The sequence below is a fragment of the Nuphar pumila genome, chromosome 15 (assembly GCF_984573655.1).
Source record: "Nuphar pumila chromosome 15, dmNupPumi1.hap1.1, whole genome shotgun sequence".
Lineage (NCBI taxonomy): Eukaryota > Viridiplantae > Streptophyta > Magnoliopsida > Nymphaeales > Nymphaeaceae > Nuphar > Nuphar pumila.
This window is the reverse complement of record NC_143263.1, coordinates 45,252,637-45,272,098: the sequence shown is the minus strand read 5'-3', so window position 1 is coordinate 45,272,098 and position 19,462 is coordinate 45,252,637. Positions and strand designations below refer to the sequence as shown.

Here is a 19,462-nt window from a genome sequence, read left to right as displayed (position 1 = left end):
ATGCCATTGACAATAACCTCAATAGGGACTTCATGTGATTGCTTTATAAATTTGTGTAGAAGATTAACATTGTAACTCATTGATATTGTATATAATACCATTTGAATGAATTTATATGTATGAGTGAGTTTTTATTAGAATGAGGATGTCTGTATAAAATAATTGTAAAAAATAACAAATATGAACAGGAGGAAGATCGCATATAATATTTTATTTGTTGACTTTTGCAAATATTTTATGTAGCATTTCTCATCATCATAAATATTTTATACGGAATGAATAAGTCTGTATAAAATATTTGTGAAACTTGACATTTCACATAAAATAGTTGTGAAAGTAGATAAATATTTGTCTCATTATCACAAATATTTGTCATTTGCTGCAGTTATTTTATGTGAAGTTCCTCATTCCAATAAATTTTTACATAAGAATGAAAAATATTTGTGATGATGAAAAAGTTCGCATAAAATAATTATGAAAGTTGGCAAATTATGCATACTTCCTCATTCTAGTAAATATTTATATAAATATAATAGCATTCATTTATTGAAAATGAACATGTTCGAACATTTTACAATATATTCATTCATTCATATTCGCACATATATTTATTCACACGTGTGTAGGCATGTACAAACCATAAAAAATGAATCTAAAAAATACAAACAATAACAAAAGAACATCAATAATGTCAATTCATATGTGTGTATGCATTTACATCCTTATTGTTTGAAGTTTACAATACAAATTTACAATGAACCCACAAATTGTCCACAACTCAACTATCGATACGTCAACATCTGGTACCTCATTGATCGATGTCTCTTTAACCTCTGCCTTTTCATTAGCCTTCGTACCCTTGAAAGTCTTTTGCTTTATGTGCTTATAGAAGTTATCAAATGATTTCTTATATTTGTGTTATCTTGCTGAAAAAGGGTTATTAGCAAACAACTAACTCGAATGAACATCCCAAAGAACTGAACAACTGACATATAAACACATATCTGCGTGAAGTTCAATATTCAGTTTCTGCCCAAGTATTACATATACACTATGACAAATATACCACAATCATATCTATAACAATCATATACTAGGTCAAGAACATGTACATGTACGAATTGAGTTAACAAACAAATGCAAAATTATTACTCATTCTTTTGTTGAAGAATACCCTCTATGGTCTTCGTCATTCAATCTTTGTAACAGTTAAACCCAAATTGCACTAAAAAAAAGAACTTGCAACACATATGCAAGAAAATAAGATAACAAACATACACAACAAAGTGAGTATATTATCGAATAAATTATGTTATCATACTATTTGTTTGAGATTTTTATCTGCTAAATATGTATTTTGCATGAAATTGTACAACCTTAAGTCTATTTCTTTCATGTTCATTTATCAAAAAACAGTGCTTGTTGCCCCAGTTGAAAGGAATTAAGAGTTGCAACATAAATCTAATTTAAGGTGGTTGTGCACGTAAAAAATTAAGTTTTGTAAGTATGCAAAATTGTGTAAGTGATACATTATCAACTTCAAGGAAATGATACAGTAAGTCCTTGCTCTCTAAACAGTCAGTTGCCCCAGTTAGTTGGCCTTTAGTTATAACCATTTGCTGTGAACAAACAATGTTTATTAGTTAATTTTTATTAATCGGTAGAAAAATATTATAACAATTACTTTTTGAACTCACAAATAAATACATGGTAAGGTAAAGGGTTTTCGAAAAGTTGTTTCTTTCCTTGTCCTGGTTATGGGTTGCTTGGAGTCTATCTATGAAACTTGCTAGATGCTATATTGTATAAATCCAGTGTGGTACATTCATATTAGATTCAAATGTGGTAAATTCATATTAAATTCAAATGAGTCTACATGCAAATGTAACAAAAGAACAAACAAACGAACATGCAAACCTAACACTTATGTCACTTGCCAACAAAGTTTTTTTACCAAATTCATACTCTTTCGGCTCTTCGGTGTTCTATTATACAACTTTTTCTTCCTCATTAACATGTTCTTAACAACAAAATAAATTGTATGTGATTCACATACATGTATAGTACGACAAATATACATATGACTTGGGATATTGATTATACATTATCACGATTTATTCATTGCTCTTCAAAACTCAGAGTAGTTTTTTTTCAATTCTGTCATGGCAACCTTTATGTTTATACATCATGGACTACCTAATATATACATAGAAGACATAAGACATTGAAGTAATTCATTAAAAGACACACACACACACACACACACACACACACACACACACACACACACACACACATATATATATATATATATAAAGAAGCAATTCATCAAACAATGATTAACAAATCCTATATTTTGCAAAACATAAGTACTCTAACATACTATTATTTGTGCTTTCACCTATCATAGCAAACCTTACCACATACACTACATTTGTATGGAACAACATCCTTGTATTTTATTCTCTGTCTGTTAACCTTAGGTCACGCTGCTTTACGAACCACTTTTGATGGATAAACAACTATAAGAGTAGATGGAGTAATGTGTAGGACATTATCCACCATCAAGAAGAATAGATATTGATTATATGCAGCTTGATACGATTCAACTGTTAAGAACTTGTCGCAGTAATCCTCTGGTAGGTTACCCTCATACAAAAGCATGTGATTGCATGTTCGCAAGGAATCCCGCTAACCTACCATTCTTTATAAGAGCACAAGTGCTTACAAATATCAACATTGTAACCATGAGATCGGTCGCAAACTTTGTACTAATATCGAAGGCAATGCACTACTTGCACATGTATTTGTTGCATCTTTTTCTTAAGTCCCTCTTGCTTTTCTTTTACATTTAGCACCACAATACCTGTCATGTACTTTTCAACAATTTTTTTTTCAAAAAGTTTCATCAGCATGAGATGAAGCTTTTTAATAAAAGGAATTAGGGGCTTGTCACGTATGGCAAAAATATATGAATTAAAGTTTTTCGTTATATTATACGTCAAGTACCCATATCATTTCGCTGAAAAGTGACTGTTAGCCCAATGTTTCAGTTGCACATCAGTGGCAACATAATTGTATATGTTTTTATTTTTTTTCAAGTTTTTTGAAGAAAATAAGTGCATTATTCTCTCCTGGCTGCTCGAGTTGTACTCCACCAAAGTGCACTGAGTGGTGAACCAAATGTCTTTGAAAAGTTCTTCATCAAATGTTTCATACAAAATCCAACATAACATATAGGCCATGTGTGTGAGACTATATTTTAAACCTTTATGCCTATCTAAGATAACTGTCAATATTCATCTCTCTAAACTCGTCGAAGTATATGAATTCATGCTTTAGACTTTCTAAAAACCATGCTCATGAATCATTGGCTTCTTTATCAACAACTACAAATGCTACTAGAAATATCTCACAACAAGGATCAATATTATGAGCTCACAACAATGTACCCCACATATCTTTTTTTTAGGAACATTTCATCCACCATAAGAACTGGAGGACATCAATTCAAAAACTCATGGATGCTTGGACGAAAGCACACAAACATGTATTGAAATCGATCTTTTCGATTAGTCTGAATGTACCCTAGTGATCAATCATTTGATTTTGTTGTTAGCCATTGGAATTCTTTACAATCTTTAAGTTTTTTGTTACACAATTGGTCATACAAATGAGATATCTCTACTTTAATAAATTTTTATTTTTCTTTATTGTAAGAGAATTCATTGAACAAGAACTTATTCAACCATGTCTCATTAGTGTAAAAACATAAACAAGTTATATTGCCCAATAAATGTTTACATAATTATTCAACATACCAAGGGTGTGTCGCTTTCAACCATCATTCTTTATCTCATGTCATCATTGTCTTCATCCTTTCGTATCGACATGGTATACTTATCATCATTGATATCATCTGATTCTTCATTGTTTTTTTCATATTATATATATATATATATATTGTAAATGTCATTAGTGTACCGCTTTCAACCATCACTATTTATCTCATGTCATCATTGTCTTCGTCCTCTCCTGTCGACATAATATACTCATCAACATTGATATCGTCTGATTCTATATTGTTTTTGTCCTCTTCTACATACACACGTGTATATATTGTACAAATGAAACTCACCTTTCAAACTTGTAGATGGGGAAGTCAATGATAATGATGATACTACGTACAACCTCCTCGAAATGTAATGCCAAATTATACGAGAATCATTGTAAGAATAAATAAACAATGCAAATGGTTTTAAGGGAAAGTTCTTTGTAGACACAAACGAAAAGAATAAACCTTAGGTACAAAAACGAGTTTATATATGATTCACAAACTCCAAAAATAATAAGAAAGCTCACATATATATAATAAATTTACAAATATTTATTATAGATATTTGCAATATTGCGACGTTCAGTTTAACCGAAGGTTCACACATGTTTATGTGAATTCGTGATGTATATGCGAATAAGTAAGATATTTGTAATTTTAGTGATTTCAGTTTATTCGGTATTTTTGTGGATTCATGAAGTATGTGCAACTAAGTAGGATACTTATGATTTTAGTGGTTTCAAATTCACCAAATGTTCGCAAATAAATTTATGCGAGTTCGTGAGGTTCACATAAGAAAATGTGTAATTCTAGAGTTAAGTGGGATTTTGCACTAGCCGATGAGCGGTATAATTTTATTGCAATAACTCATCAAATTGCAATTGCGAAGGGTAAAAGTGTCCTAACAGGGTTGGTTATAATTTTAAACATCGAAAGAATAACAAAAATTATAGGGTTTTAAGAAAACGTGTCAAATTAGCCATCCAATACGATCATTTTCCACTGTATACTGCAAGAAAGATTTTAAAACAACCGATCAGCATGTTAAGCTGCAAATTTTAAACGCATGGTATTTGATAGGCCGATCCATGTGCACCCCTTGGTCAAGAAAATTATATATCCTGTTTTTTTTTTCTTCCTACGAGCAAATGTCCTTCTAAAAATGGCTCAACTAGTGATCATTCCGTATATAACAAATGCCACTAGATAGATTAGGTATATGAATAATATCGTGCACATCAACTTGGTATGGTTGTATAACTGATGGGGTTGGGTCTAATCCCAGCTTGCCTATAAAAAATGAATGCCATTAGATTATTGGGTACAACTAGTTGCAGCTGTTTATTTAATTATTTATTCTTTAAATGTGTAAATTTAAAAATAAATTAGGTATATATATATATATATATATATATATAAAGTCACTAGAATATGAGAATTGAGGTATGAGAACTAGAAATAAATTAGGCATTTTCTTACTTAACCAACTATGACCAATATTTGATCTAATTGCCTAATGATACTTGCAACCATGAGTTCTATACAGAGAGTTTGGTGTCTTTGAGCTTTCAACGACAATTCCTTGTATGACTAAATTTTAATTCATGCCACCATTGATTTGTAAATTATTTTAAAAGCTTGAATAAATATCTTTTAATTTATTCTTATGTGTTCCACTAAAACAGTCCATGAAAGCCCACAAGTGCTTTTCTCATCTGGTAGGGGCGATTTGTGAATGTCACCAAGTTGATGAGATATCATGAGTTCGAGCTCCACAGGGAGCCTCCCTTGCCACAAGGATGAAGATTAAAGAGCCAAACTGTTTTTTATAGAGAAAAAAGCGCAAAATTGTTAAGAAGAACAATTGATTGATCAGTTTTATTATAATTTTTAGTTAGTGGCCAATCTGGATATTGTTCCCAAAAGCTAGTGTCATCTGTCTTTATAGGTAACTTTAAAAAGGGTAAATATTGGCAACTAATGAGTAGAAATTATTTTTTTCTTCAAAAATTTCTGATTTTTTGTACATCAAATATTACTGAGATGGTTTCTTCAGTATAAAACTTGTTTTGAATCATGTGATTATGACAAATAATTTGGTTTTTAAAGGGGTCCAAAAATCAACGGCTCACAATGTATCAAAATTTCATAACTAGAAATATCACATTTATACATATAAAAATAAAGCATGATCCAAGGCTTAATCCTTAGAAAACAAACCATGCTGAACACGTCACTTATGATTTCTAGTTCATTAGTTTCATACCTTCATTAATAACCAATATTTACCATGCGGTAAGCAGGGTCCTGTATCAAGCTGAAGGCCATGATTGAATTTCTGATACGGGTCCACCTAACGCCAGCTTGCCTTTAAAAAAATAATAATAAATTAATGAGCTAGTATGATACTATCAATAGTATTAAAGCCAAGTCTCTCTCTCTCTCTCGTATAAAGGTTTTATGTTTAACTGTCTATTCTAAAAGAAATCAACTTAAATGCTTAAATTTTCTGAAAATAGCTCCGTCACTCTATTTAGGCCTATTAACTTAAAAGGGTATTTTGACTCATCCAGAAAATGATTTTGAGGCTCCATTGTCGAACAAAAAAGTGAAAAACATGGCAGTCTGAAACAGTCTAAGTATCTTTAGTAATTGATGCCAAGAGACACTCAGACAAGAAGAAAAGTCACTTGAAACTCAAACCAAATTTATCAGCCATTGTGGAAAGCTATCAGAACCCATAAGTGAGCTCCATGAGATAGCACTAAATAGATAAATGTCATAACTCAAACCGCATACAATAGGCCAAGTTGGTATAGTTTGTTAATTTAATAAGGAAAAAAAGAAGGGCAAGCCAATTTATATCCAACCAAGAATCTATGTCCAAAGATGAGGGACAAGGGTGTGAATAACATTTGAAAGCAGGTTGGGTTTGGATCCATGTATTTGAATCCATATTTAATTTTTACAGGCAACCACAAAATATAGCTAACTATAGAGTTGGATTGTGCTCAAAAACTGTGATCCAAACTGACACAGCTTTATGCTTCAAAGGGGTTTGGCGTAGTGGGATAGGACCTAGGCTGCTAGGCAGGTGGTTTATGTTCAAATCTCATGGGTGTCACCCCTTGGGTAAGCCGAACCGTGGCAACTCCCTAGGGCAACGGGTAAGCCTACAGAGTTTTTGGCCGCCTTGACAAGGATCATAAGTATGACAGGTAGAGCCAGCGCAGCCAGGTCTCTGATCCTTGAGGTAAATATTAAAAAAAAAACTGACAATGTTTTCCTGAATCATAGTTGATCATATTGTAAATCCTAATGTTGAGCCATAAGTTCTAAACCCTAAATCCAAAATAGATCTGATGATGTAGATTGGAATTTGAACGCACATAACGTTTGTATAACTAGTTTAATGTTAGATAAGCCCTTTAAAGACTAAAAACCCTTGTGTCCAATCTTTTTCTTACCGGATTCAGTATTACCATGCAAGTTTTGAATCCATATTGGTCTCGATTATTTCGGATCTAGTTCATATCCGAGTTTAGAGCTATCAACTGGTCGGGTTAGTACCAAGTATCCGACCCATCCCAAACCTGAATTCCCAGGTGTGGGCAAAAAAATGTTGACCCGAATAATATTTGATTGAATCCGAGCAATATGCAGGCCAGGTCTGGGTTAATGATTTTTTGCCTGGTACCCGACCGGACCTGAGTGTTTTATATGTAGTTCAAGTAAAAGTAAACTTATGAAATTATACATATTCCGGGTTTTGGATTTCATTTTCTTGATCGAAAAACCCAACAATCAGACACTTTGTTATTTGGGAGAGCTCAGGTAGACCCGGATGGGTCAGGTACCCGATCTGTTGAGCCCTATCCAGATTCGCATTGGAACTGATTAGGATTCGGATCCGAGTCTGCTAATAATCCGGACCGTATCCGACCCATTTTACTGGTCTCGCTCAAGTTGCAACACTATAATCACCAGTAGGGACGACGCAAAATATCCGAAGATGAACGATAGCGAAGGGCCCAAAACTAGTGGCATTTCGGTCATTTACTAAGTCAAAGTCAACATCTCGGAGGAAAGAGGCTCACTTTCGTCCTTGACCACCACTCTCCCGAAACAGGACACAAAGCATCGCAACGTAAATAACCAAACATCGAACGACCGAAAACTCGAGATCGACGGCCAGGAACGGGTATCGTTGCCCCTAAGCTCCATCCTACGATCAATATCCGTCCTCCACACCGAAATCTAGGGTTTCCTTTCTCTCCGTCAAGCCGTCTCTGCGGAAAAAAAACTTCTTCATCTCTCTCTCTCTCTCTCTCTCTCTCTCTGAGTCTCTGGTGATTGATCGATCCCTTGTAGCGAAGATGGTGAAGGGTCCAGGGCTCTACTCCGACATTGGGAAGAAGGCCAGAGGTAAGTTTTTATTTTTTTATTTTGTATTTATTTTTTTTTGGAGGGGGGGGGGGACTAATTTGATTTTTTGTTAATTTTTCGAATTTTTGCTTAATTTTTTCATTTTTTCCAGATCTTCTGTACAAGGATTACCAGAGTGACCAGAAATTCACTCTCACCACCTACACATCCACCGGTGTGGTGAGTCTTCTCTCTGGATTTTTATTTTTTTCTGTTTTTTTATAAAAATTTTGGGTTTTTTTATGAGCTAGGTTTTGCTTCGTTTGGGTTAGAGTTTTTGTGGATTACTTCGTTATTGATTATTGTTAATCGTAGTCTCCTCTTTCATCTTCAACGGTTTGGGATTCTGACGACTCGGAGATCAGTTCGGATTAAGGTTTTTGCTTCGGAAATATGTTTTTTTTTGTATTTTTGTAGGGTTTTGTTTAAAGGTATAGGTTTTTTATTTCCTTGATTTTTGGGTTTCGATCATTGGGTTTTTTTTATGGGCTGCGTCGTGGGTCGTCTCTCTCAGATAGGGCTCTGTCCTACAGAATGCTAGGGTTTTATTTTTTGTTTCTAATGTTGTAGACCCTTTGAAGTGACTAAAAATCCTGTCTTGAACCATTTCACGCAATTGTTATCATGCGGTAAAGGTTTTCCGATTCTTGAATTTCCGCTTCCTGATTTACCTTTTCGGAATCTCATGAATGTGCGAGTTTTTTATGATTCTGAAGCTTTAGGATGGATTTGTTTTGATAGTTTTTGTTACTTTGATCTGTTTGGATTCTGATGCATCGTGATTTTTTCGTTGCTTTTGATTTCTCGATCCGGACTCATTAGGGATTTCAGTTTTTCAATTGCGGGTTCGGATTCTCCGAGGTGTAGGTTTTGCTGTTCAGATTTTTGTTTTTCTCTTTTTGGGGAGTTTGTGTGTAGCGTTCGTGTGATGCCTCAATATGCTGGTCAGCATTACTCCATCTACTTCTTTTGCAATTTATTTAAACACAATCCATGTCATATGAAGTGAGCTTCGACTTGAGAACGTGGAGTACATTTTTTTTGGTGGAGAGGGGTGGGGAACTGGAAGGCATTCATTTGTTTATTTAACCATTCTTTTTTCTTTATTTCTTCCACATAAATTGTGCTTTTTTCCACAATTTGGTTTCCCAGATTTCATCTGAATTTCTGGTATGTGGTTTCAGTTTGAGAAACACTGAATACTGGTGGCCTTTTATTCTTTTGTGCGGGGTGTATTTCCATTTCAGCTTCTTATGGATCGTCACCATGAATTAGCTTTTCATTCTTCTTTCTTCATCCTTCTCTTTTCATATGAGTTATGATAAGTTTTGTGTAAATTATGCCTTCAGATTCAGAAACGCATGAGTTTTCTATGTATTTTCATTTTGATATTATATTCTTACATACATGGATAATTGGATATGGGTGTCATTGTTGGATGTGGGGATGGGATATTAGAAAATTTGAGGATTGAAAAAACTAGATATGGTGGCACATATGCATATAAGCACACAGGCTCAGAGGGAGGAAGGGTGTCAAAACTGCAATGTATGAGAGACTAGAGGTCATTAAAATGCTAGTATGTTATTTTGTAGTATTGTTTTGTGAATTCATATGAAACCTTGAAAACATGGTTTTGAAAACTAGATCATCAAGCTGCTTGTGATTGGAAAAAGAAAAAAACAGAGGGCTAGTTGATGTAGGAACCAAGGAAGAAAGAAGAAAGAAAAGGAAGAGAAGAAAAAACAAAAAAAAAAGAGCAGCAGTGGGAAAGAAAGAAGAAGAAACTGAGAAAAATAAAAGAAAAAGGATGTCGGAAGAAGAAAGAGAAAGGGGGTACAGAGAAAATAATCAGTGAAATTAAGGGATTAAGAAGGGAAACAAAATCAAGAACAAGTATTGATAAAGAGTGTAGAGATTAATAGACCTAAACCTGAAAATAAGTGTGATTAATGATACCATGAAAGTTGGAGGTGAAACCATTGAAGGAGAGGAGAAGAGTAGCCGGTGGCCCCAAAAGTTCTTTCACAGGTGAGCCGTGGGATACTCTTAAAGGGGTAATTACCTATATGTCTCAAATGTAATGAAAAGACAATAATGTGTTTGGATAAGTGAAAATTACAAGAATGCAACTATAGATTAGGTCATTTGCATCTTAACAAGGTTGGCAATCATGACAATGCAATCCTCATATACAAATAATGCAGAGACTCTTTGATGTGCATATATGCACCTTGTATGAATACATGAGATGGTTAAGATAAAAAAAGCACAAAATAATAATATTAAGCACTGTATGATTTTCTAGCTAAACATTCATCCATTGTATTTGCTATTTGATGTTCAAGTCTTGCTCTTTGGGATTGTGATCTATGCCTTTATTTTGAAATTCCTATTCATTAGCGACACTCAGTCATGGCTAGTTGATGGAGTAAATACTAACCCGATCTTTCACAATCTTATTTTTCAAATGGCATCCAACTCCTGAAGTTTGAGTTCTATTTGGGTAGTTCTTTAGTTCTATTTGGACTTACTCAACAGATGAAGTGTTTCTTGCTATTGTTGTTGGCGGTCTTTCTTCATATGCTTTTAGTATTTTGTGCATTAGAGTGTTGCATCCTCTTTCTTTTTCAGGAATTGTATATATATATATATATATATATATATATATATATATATATATAGAGAGAGAGAGAGAGAGAGAGAGAGAGAGAGGAACAATGTTGTGAAAAGCGTTGAGGCGTAGCGAGGCGCTCCACCAAAATCTGAGACAGGCGTAAAGCGTAAGCCTCAATTTTTTTTTTGAAAACTTAAAAAAAACTATAAAAAATATCTAAAATTATAAATAAATAAAAAATACTTTATTGATGAAGCAACAACCAACAAGAAATAAAAAATCTCAAATAAATACTGAAAAAATAGGAGATTAACATGTAAAAGTAACATTAATGCAACAACTTGATCTACATAAGTATCTAAGAAACCAAAATTCTCTCACAACATGAGATCTTATTTATGTTGTTTTTCAAACATTAGAAACCAAAATTCTCTTCAATTAATAACCTACCACTATTGGTAAACTGACCCAAATGGGTCTGATTTCTTTGCCTGGATCTGGATACCCAATCCCAAACCAAACCCTATAAGGTCTGGGTATGGTGATAAATAAGAAGACCCAATTAAGACTCGGGTACGGACCTGAAGGTCTGATTAATGCATGGACCTAAGTATAGTTTGTGAAATTTTATACCAGACCCAAATCCAACCCGACCCGAGTTCTAATTGAGACCCATAATTTTTTAATGTAAAAATGATAGAAAATATGATTTTACTGATGAGTTGTGGAGCCTGATTCAGAGTTTTGCCCTTACAGGAAGGGTGGTCCGGGGGCTCCCCCCGGCGCGGGTCCCAGTTGTTTCTTGCTTGCGGTTTTTCTAAAATTTACCTGGTTTGGTTCATGTAGTTCTTATCGGGTCTGGGTATGGTTTTTCTTATGGTGGACCGATTAGACCTGGGTCCGGACCCGATGCCATACCCGAAAATTTGGTCCAAGTCTGGTTCATCCTGGGTCCGAACCAAACCCGACCCGTTGACACCCCTAGACAAGATTGATAAGAGGGTACATGCAAAAATCAAGTATAGTAGAAGTAAATAATATTTAATATTTTATTTTATTTGTATTAATGTTTATATTGTTAGTGCATTTTCAAATCATATCAGATTTGGCTGTTTCTAGCTCTCTTAGGCCTTTTTAAGGATGCAGATCAGGAGTTAATATGTTTAGATGATGATAGATTTGCAAGTCCCAATTGAAGTGCTTGCAGAGGGATGATCATGATAACTTTTTTTATTCTTGTCATTTTCTGAATAGTATGCAGGTTGCTTGTTGCTGTCATCAACAATGGTCCATGCAAAGGATCTGAGTCGATAAGGACCACATCCCTTCACTTAAATTACTTAAGGCTTCTACCAACTGGAGTCACTAGACTAATGAAAAAACACATTTTGGTGTGCGCAGATACCTAACAAAGAATTAGCCTGAAGAAAAAAAACAAACTTTGCGTGTACGCTTCACCTTGAGGCGTGCCTCGCCCTGAGGCGTACGCCTCAAGGCGTATGAGGCGTGCGCCTCAGGGCTTTTGCGCCTTATGCCTGCGCCTCAAGGCACAAAGCCCCTCGCCTTGAGGCGAGGTGTGATTTTTGCGCCTTGAGGCGCGCTTTTAATAACACCAGAGAGGAATGAAAACCTCCCCAATGAAAACGGTCCCAAACCTACCCAATAGAAAATTTTTGGTGTTTTCTTCAAAATTCTGACCATACAGATGTGTCCAGCATGATTGATTTACTAGAAATCAACACTTGGATCATGAATTTTGGATATAAAAAATGGTATTTAGAGCCTAAAAAAATTATGAAAATTGTACGCCGTTGATTTTGAAACTTATAAAAACCTATCCATGCATCGGAATCAAATGCTCCAAGAACTGATTCCTATAAAAACAAGTATATAGATCACATCTGTATGGTCGGAATTTTGAAAAAATACCTAAAATCCAATAAAACGTCCGTTGGGTAGGTTTGGGAGGGTTTTCCATTGGGTAGGTTTTCATTCCTCTCTCTCTCTCAATATATATATATATATATATATATTCATGTTGTTTTTTGCAAATCTGACCTTGAAGATGTGTTCGGCATGGTCAATTTGCTAGGAAATGACACTTGGATCGAAAAAAAAACATGATCTTTTAAGCCTTGAATATTTATGAAAATTTTAGAGCGTCGATTTTTTAACCTTATAAAAACCTACCTGTGTGTTGGAACCAGACGATCCAGGAGTTGATTCCTATAAAATCAAGCATGTAGAACACATATTGGTCAGATTTAAGGAAAACATGGAAAACCCCCTTCAAAAGCCCGGTAGGCAGTGTGTATATATATATACGTAAGAAGGTAGGCGTTGCACCCATTGAAAATAAGATGAGAGAGAATCGTTTACGGTGGTTTGGACATATTCGACGAAGGCCTAATGATGCTCCAGTTAGAAGGATGGAGAAATGGGAAAATATATTGGTTAAAAGAGGTCGGGGTAGGCCTAGGAAGACATGGATGGAGGTGATAGGAAAGGATATGAATGCTTTGAACCTCACCGAGGACATGGCATTGGATAGAAGTGAATGGAGGAGAAGGATTCATGTGGAAGACCCAGAATAATTTTCTTTGTTGGTTCATATCGCCGACCCCAATTGTTTTGGGATGAAGGCGTAGTTGTTGTTGTTGTATATATATATATATATATATATATATATATATATATATATATATATATATATATATATATATATATATATATATATATATATATATATATATATATATATATATAAGAGAGAGAGAGAGAGAGAGTCTCTATGGTGGTGCTGTACCACCATGGGTACACACTTGATTTACATAGATCTAGGCTCCAAAAGCAAAATCTAACCATTGGATCATGTTTAGCATTTTCTATTTATTATTTTCATGTGTTGAAAGTTGACTCAAATGTGATGTTTTATACCATTTTCAAATCACCCTTATTTTCATGAATTCTGTGCCGTTGATTTTCACCATCTCAAAAATGAAATATTATGGTGTATTAAACTTGATAAAACCTTATAATATATTAAATAAACCATGCTAAACACATTTGTACAGTTAGATTTACCATATATTGTCTAGATCTATGCAAACAAAACTGTGTACCACCGTATGGTATCATGGTACACCACACACACAGATATATATATATATATATATATATATATATATATATATATATATATATATATATATATATATATATATATATATATATATATATATGTAGCTGTCTTTTCTATTTTTGTATTTGACTGGTGATCTCTTGACATTGCAGGCAATCACATCAACAGGAACAAAGAAGGGCGATCTCTTCTTGGCTGATATTAACACTCAGCTGAAGCATAAGAATGTCACCACTGACGTTAAAGTGGACACTAATTCAAAGGCAAGATAACATATTTGTTTGTACATGGTACTTAATTCTGATTTTGAATACACTCATAAACACATCTATTTGTTTGCTTTGTATGAATTTGCTTGCATTTTCTGTCAGTTATGGAAATTGTAATATAAGGCCACAGTCTTGTCCTTAAACTTACTTAGAGTTGGTGTATGAGCTGTTATTTATGTACAGCCTGCTGATAAGTATTTGTCTGTGCCAGCTTTTAACAACTGTAACAGTTGATGAGGCAGCACCAGGACTCAAAACTATTTTTAGCTTTGTTGTTCCAGACCAGAGATCTGGCAAGGTATGTAACAATCATTGTTTACTCTTCTCTTTGTTAGCTTTATGGTAAAAAAGTTTTGGTCAAATGTCCTTAATGGCTTGGTTCTGTGCTTTTATTGATCATATGCTAGTTCTGATGTTGTTTTAGATCAGTTAGGAAGGAAGCCTATGAATCTTTGACATTAAATATGTGAATCCGCGCATCAAAACTCTCAATGCTCATATAGTGACTTGTTTTTCTGATATGAAGTTCTATATGTGCAGGTTGAACTTCAGTACTTGCAGGACTATGCAGGGATCAGCACAAGCATTGGCCTAACTGCAAACCCTGTTGTAAATTTCTCGGGCGTCATTGGAAGCAATCTTGTTGCCCTTGGGGCTGATGTTGCATTTGACACTGCAACAGGAAACTTCACCAAGTATAATACTGGGTTAAGCTTTTCTAATGCTGATCTGATTGCTTCCTTGACCTTGTAAGTGTCTTTTTCTTCATTTTCTTTACCGAGTAAATGCATTTTTTACTCCTTTCTACCCTATGTATGTTACATTGGTGCATCTGAGTGGTTATCCTAGACCTTTTCTAAACTATGAGTATCAGATTCCTGACCTGCGTCAAACATCATGACGGCCTCAAAATTTATATTCCCAAACAATGAAATGTTTAGACGTCTTGATGGCAAAACTCCCATGTGACATAACCTGAATGCTTATGTCACGCTGACACTTCACTGAGCATGCTTATTCCTTTTTGACACGACACTTTGGCACTTAATGGGCACGACATTGCACTTCATAGACACAGTCAAACCAATTTCACACAGTCATCATTGGGTCATTAACTTTATCTATTTTCTTTTACGAGCTTATTTACTTATTTCATATTCACTCGAGTTCTTTTTCTTTTAAAATTTGTCATCAATTACATTACATTTCAATTTCAACTTAGTTTCATTATTTGATGTTCCTAATTATAGTGATTTAGAATTGTTGTTCTGTATATACCACTGTCACCGATATCGGTGATATTTTGAAAATATCGCGAGAAATACCGACATTTTAAGGTAACCAATATTAAAGGCAATATCTTGCAATATTTTCAAAGTTTTTTAAAAGTTTCTATTTCCTATTTTTTGTTTTTTTTTATATTTAGATTATATTAAGTTTATTCTGAATTTATTTTGTATTTATGTGATATTTAATATGTATATATAGCTGTGTCCCCGTACCCACATTTTTTGGAATTGCCGTGTTGTACCCTCCGTACCCGTACCTGCACTCACCCGTACCTAGGTGACATAGTTACAGACGCGTACCCGTACCTGCACTCACACAGACGCGTAGATATATCTATATGTGTGTACAACCTTGTTCTCATGTCGTAATTTTTTACAATTATCGTATCGTACCAAGTGTATCTGACATTATGACATGCCGACACAAGTCATACACATGGGGCCATTATTTTAATATTTTAAATGTTTAATATTCTTCAATAATATTTCATTAAAAATGCATTTTTATATTCAACATATAAAATATTTTTTTTATTTATTAAAAATTAAAAAATCCATGTCTTTGTGCCCCATTTTTCAAAAGAAATTTGAACTCGTTTTTCGATTTGTGTCTTGTGACAGGTCGTACCCGTATCTTTGTAAAAGTGATCATGTGGATGTGAGTCATGTGACTGTGATCATGTGGACTAGAAAGGAAACTTGGGTTGCAGGCTAAAATAGAAAATGTGGTAACCAGAACTGAATCTTGCTTTTGTGGCGTTGCTATTTGCAGTGGAACCTTGGCCCAACACACTGTAGATCTTATGCTAAAACTTCTCACCAAAGGCATGCAGATGCATGGAATTCCATATATCTTACAACTGAACGCCATTATTTGGAGCAGAGAAATGCTCTTATTGAACCATTATGTTATGGTGGATACTACCTCCTATTTCAACAACTTCTTTCAGTATTTGATTGTGCTTAAAGTTAACAATGACATGCCATGATTTTGAGGTGCCATAAGGTTCTGTTAGCCCAGGTTGATCATCTGATGTGATTCATCTGATGTGGTTGAGTTGGTTGAATCTTATAATAATGGTCTTGTACGTGCATAACATAGGTACTTCAACACGTGTAGCACACCCATGTCAATACTGGTACTTCTAGTTTATGTAAGATACTTTAGGTATTTCTGAGGATATTTCATAATTCTCTCTTTTTTATATTTTACTATTTTTTTAATTTGCAGTGCATATGTGTGTGTGTGTGTGTGTCTTGTACGTGTATAACATGGGTACTTCAACACGTGTAGCACACCCATGTGACATGTCAATACTGGTTCTTCTAGTTTATATAAGATACTTTAGGTATTTCTAAGGATATTTCATAATTCTCTCTTTTTTATATTTTACTATTTTTCAATTTGCAGTCCATATGTGTTGTTTGTGTGTGGTGTGGGGGGGGGGGGGTGCAACTGTTTTCTACCAGTAGTATCCATGACACATCACATACCAGTACCTGTACCTAATTTGTCGTGGTCCTAAATCCGTTTGAGGTTCAGGTTAGTTACTTGAGTCGGCAACTTAAGGTGTACTTGTGTAAACACAGTTCTGGGGCCCATACAACTCTTTCTGTGTGATCTGTCTTAATTGCATTTTGTTTAGCTCACCCTGGGCGAGCTCCTTTTTTTCTTTGTTTTGTTTGTTCGGCCTGTATATAACTGTTTAGTTATACACTGCCGGTCCCAAGCCCGGATAAAGGAGGAGGGTTGCGGTAGGCCAGTGACAGCCAACATAAAAACTTAGTCACACCCTATGAATATGAACCAATATGATATAGTTAAAAGAGGTTGGGGTAGGCCTAAGAAGACTTGGATGGAGATGATAGGAAAGGATATGAATGCTTTGAACCTCACCGAGGACATGGCATTGGATAGAAATGATTGGAGAAGGATTCATGTGGAAGACCCAGAATGATTTTCTTTTTTGGTTCATATCGCCGACCCCAATTGTTTTGGGATGAAGGCGTAGTTGTTGTTGTTGTTGTTGTTTGTTCGGCTCGTGAATTGTTATCTGTACGATACTCCTTTTTTGGTGTTTTATCATGTTTGCTGATTATGCCTTTAAGTGGGGCTAAAAGATGGATGACCCAAGTTGAATTGAATACTTAAATTCTATTCTTGTCATGAAGAAAGGATAAGAATCCTGAGTGCCTGCAATTACATTCTCTTCTTGAGTTTGATATGATTGTGCTATTGTTCCTTGTTTCCTTTCATTTCTCTGGCCGGCTGATGCTGTTAATATTTTGCCCAAGAACTGCCGATGATGGTGCAATGTGATATTGTTGCAGGAATGACAAAGGGGATACCTTGACTGCTTCCTATTTTCACAATGTAAGCCCCCTAACGAGCACAGCTGTAGGAGCCGAGCTTTCTCACAGCTTCTCGAACAATGAGAACATTCTGACAATCGGCACTCAGCACACATTAGACCCTCTAACGCTGGTTAAGGCTCGGTTGAACAACTACGGCAAGGCTAGTGCACTCATCCAGCATGAGTGGAGGCCAAAGTCTTTGTTCACGATCTCGGGCGAGGTTGACACAAGGGCAATTGAGAAGAGCGCGAAAGTTGGGCTTTCCCTAGCTCTCAAGCCATGAATGTTTAAGGAGATGGTAGCTTGAATCTCTTGCAGGGGAAAACCCGAATAAGTTGTAATTGGAACTCTGGATTTTGCAGTCTGCTGCCATTGGAGTTTTGCTGTTCAGCTTTGAGAATGTAAAAAATAATTGTGCCCATGGTAAGACCAGGGAACCAAATGGTGTTTTGATCTCTTTTCCTGTTGTCTTGACCTTTAAATGCTCTGAGATGAGATTTTTTGTGTTTCACCTGTTTATTCTTCTTTACTTTCTGAAAGATTTTGACATTCTAATACTGCATTTTGATGGAACATGTATTGCCTTCGAGCTGTAGCAATCTGCATGAATTATGGGTTAGTTCAGATCTTTTAATCCACAAGGAGGTTGCCCCTCTGGGAAGGAGGCGCGGGATAAGGGCTCCTGTGAAAATGGTTCTGGTTACTATACATTCCCGTGGCCAATGGGATTTAGGTTCTGTTTGGGAGCCTGGTGTCAGAGGTAGGTGATGGTGAACAAGGTGAATGTAGCTCACTTTAGCAGTGAGTCAAGCAGTGCTTAAGCTTATGACGAGCTCGAGCTGGCTCATTTACAGAAAGAGTGCATTGTTTCTTAACTGGACTGGCCTCATTTATAGAAAAAATGCAGTCTCAAAGTTGGAAGCAAAAGGATCTAAGCTCTAAACCTATTGCTTGCAAGTCGATCACTTTAATTATTTATTCTGCACCTAGGGTTGGTAAATGAGCTGAACGAGACGAGCTTGAAGTGCTCAAGCTTGGCTCATTCTTGTGGTGAGCCAAGCTGAGTTCAAGCTCATAACGAGTTAAACAAGTCGAGTTTGAGCTGGCTTGTTTATAGAAAAAATACATTGTTTGAGAGCTGGGATAAATAGGATTACAAAAAAATACATGTAAAATATATCTAAAAAGATATTTCTTATTACCTAAAGAGCTTATGCCGGGTACCTATTGTTCATATTCAGCTTGCCAAGTCTATTTTACGAGTTTGAACAAGTTCTTTTCTGGCTAAGCCATGACCGACTCGGCTTGTTTTCCAAACCTACATATTATATATAGAAAATGTATTTCAAATATCTTTATTACTACTCGATCCTATGTAGTAGATCCTAATCTGAGTCTAAATATCCAATGGGAATGGGAATCAAACTAGATCCTATGTGGTAGACTTGATTATGGATTGAAATCCAAAACGGTTTTACGTTTGTAGTTTTGATTTTGGAAATTTGATTTGGATGACACTGAAAACGGGGA

At 35.2% G+C, this 19,462-nt stretch overlaps 1 protein-coding gene across 1 annotated transcript; it reads left to right on the top strand.

Moving 5' to 3' along the window:
* The first annotated feature begins 8,014 nt into the window (after window positions 1-8,014).
* On the top strand, window positions 8,015-18,445 carry LOC149815300 (mitochondrial outer membrane protein porin of 36 kDa-like). The gene is made up of 6 exons (XM_089989959.1): window positions 8,015-8,260; window positions 8,373-8,440; window positions 14,172-14,282; window positions 14,500-14,586; window positions 14,829-15,037; window positions 17,909-18,445. Exons 1-6 carry the CDS (start codon window positions 8,212-8,214, stop codon window positions 18,213-18,215), a joined length of 831 nt encoding a protein of 276 aa, XP_089846085.1. The 5' UTR covers window positions 8,015-8,211; the 3' UTR covers window positions 18,216-18,445.
* The last annotated feature ends 1,017 nt before the right edge of the window (window positions 18,446-19,462 follow it).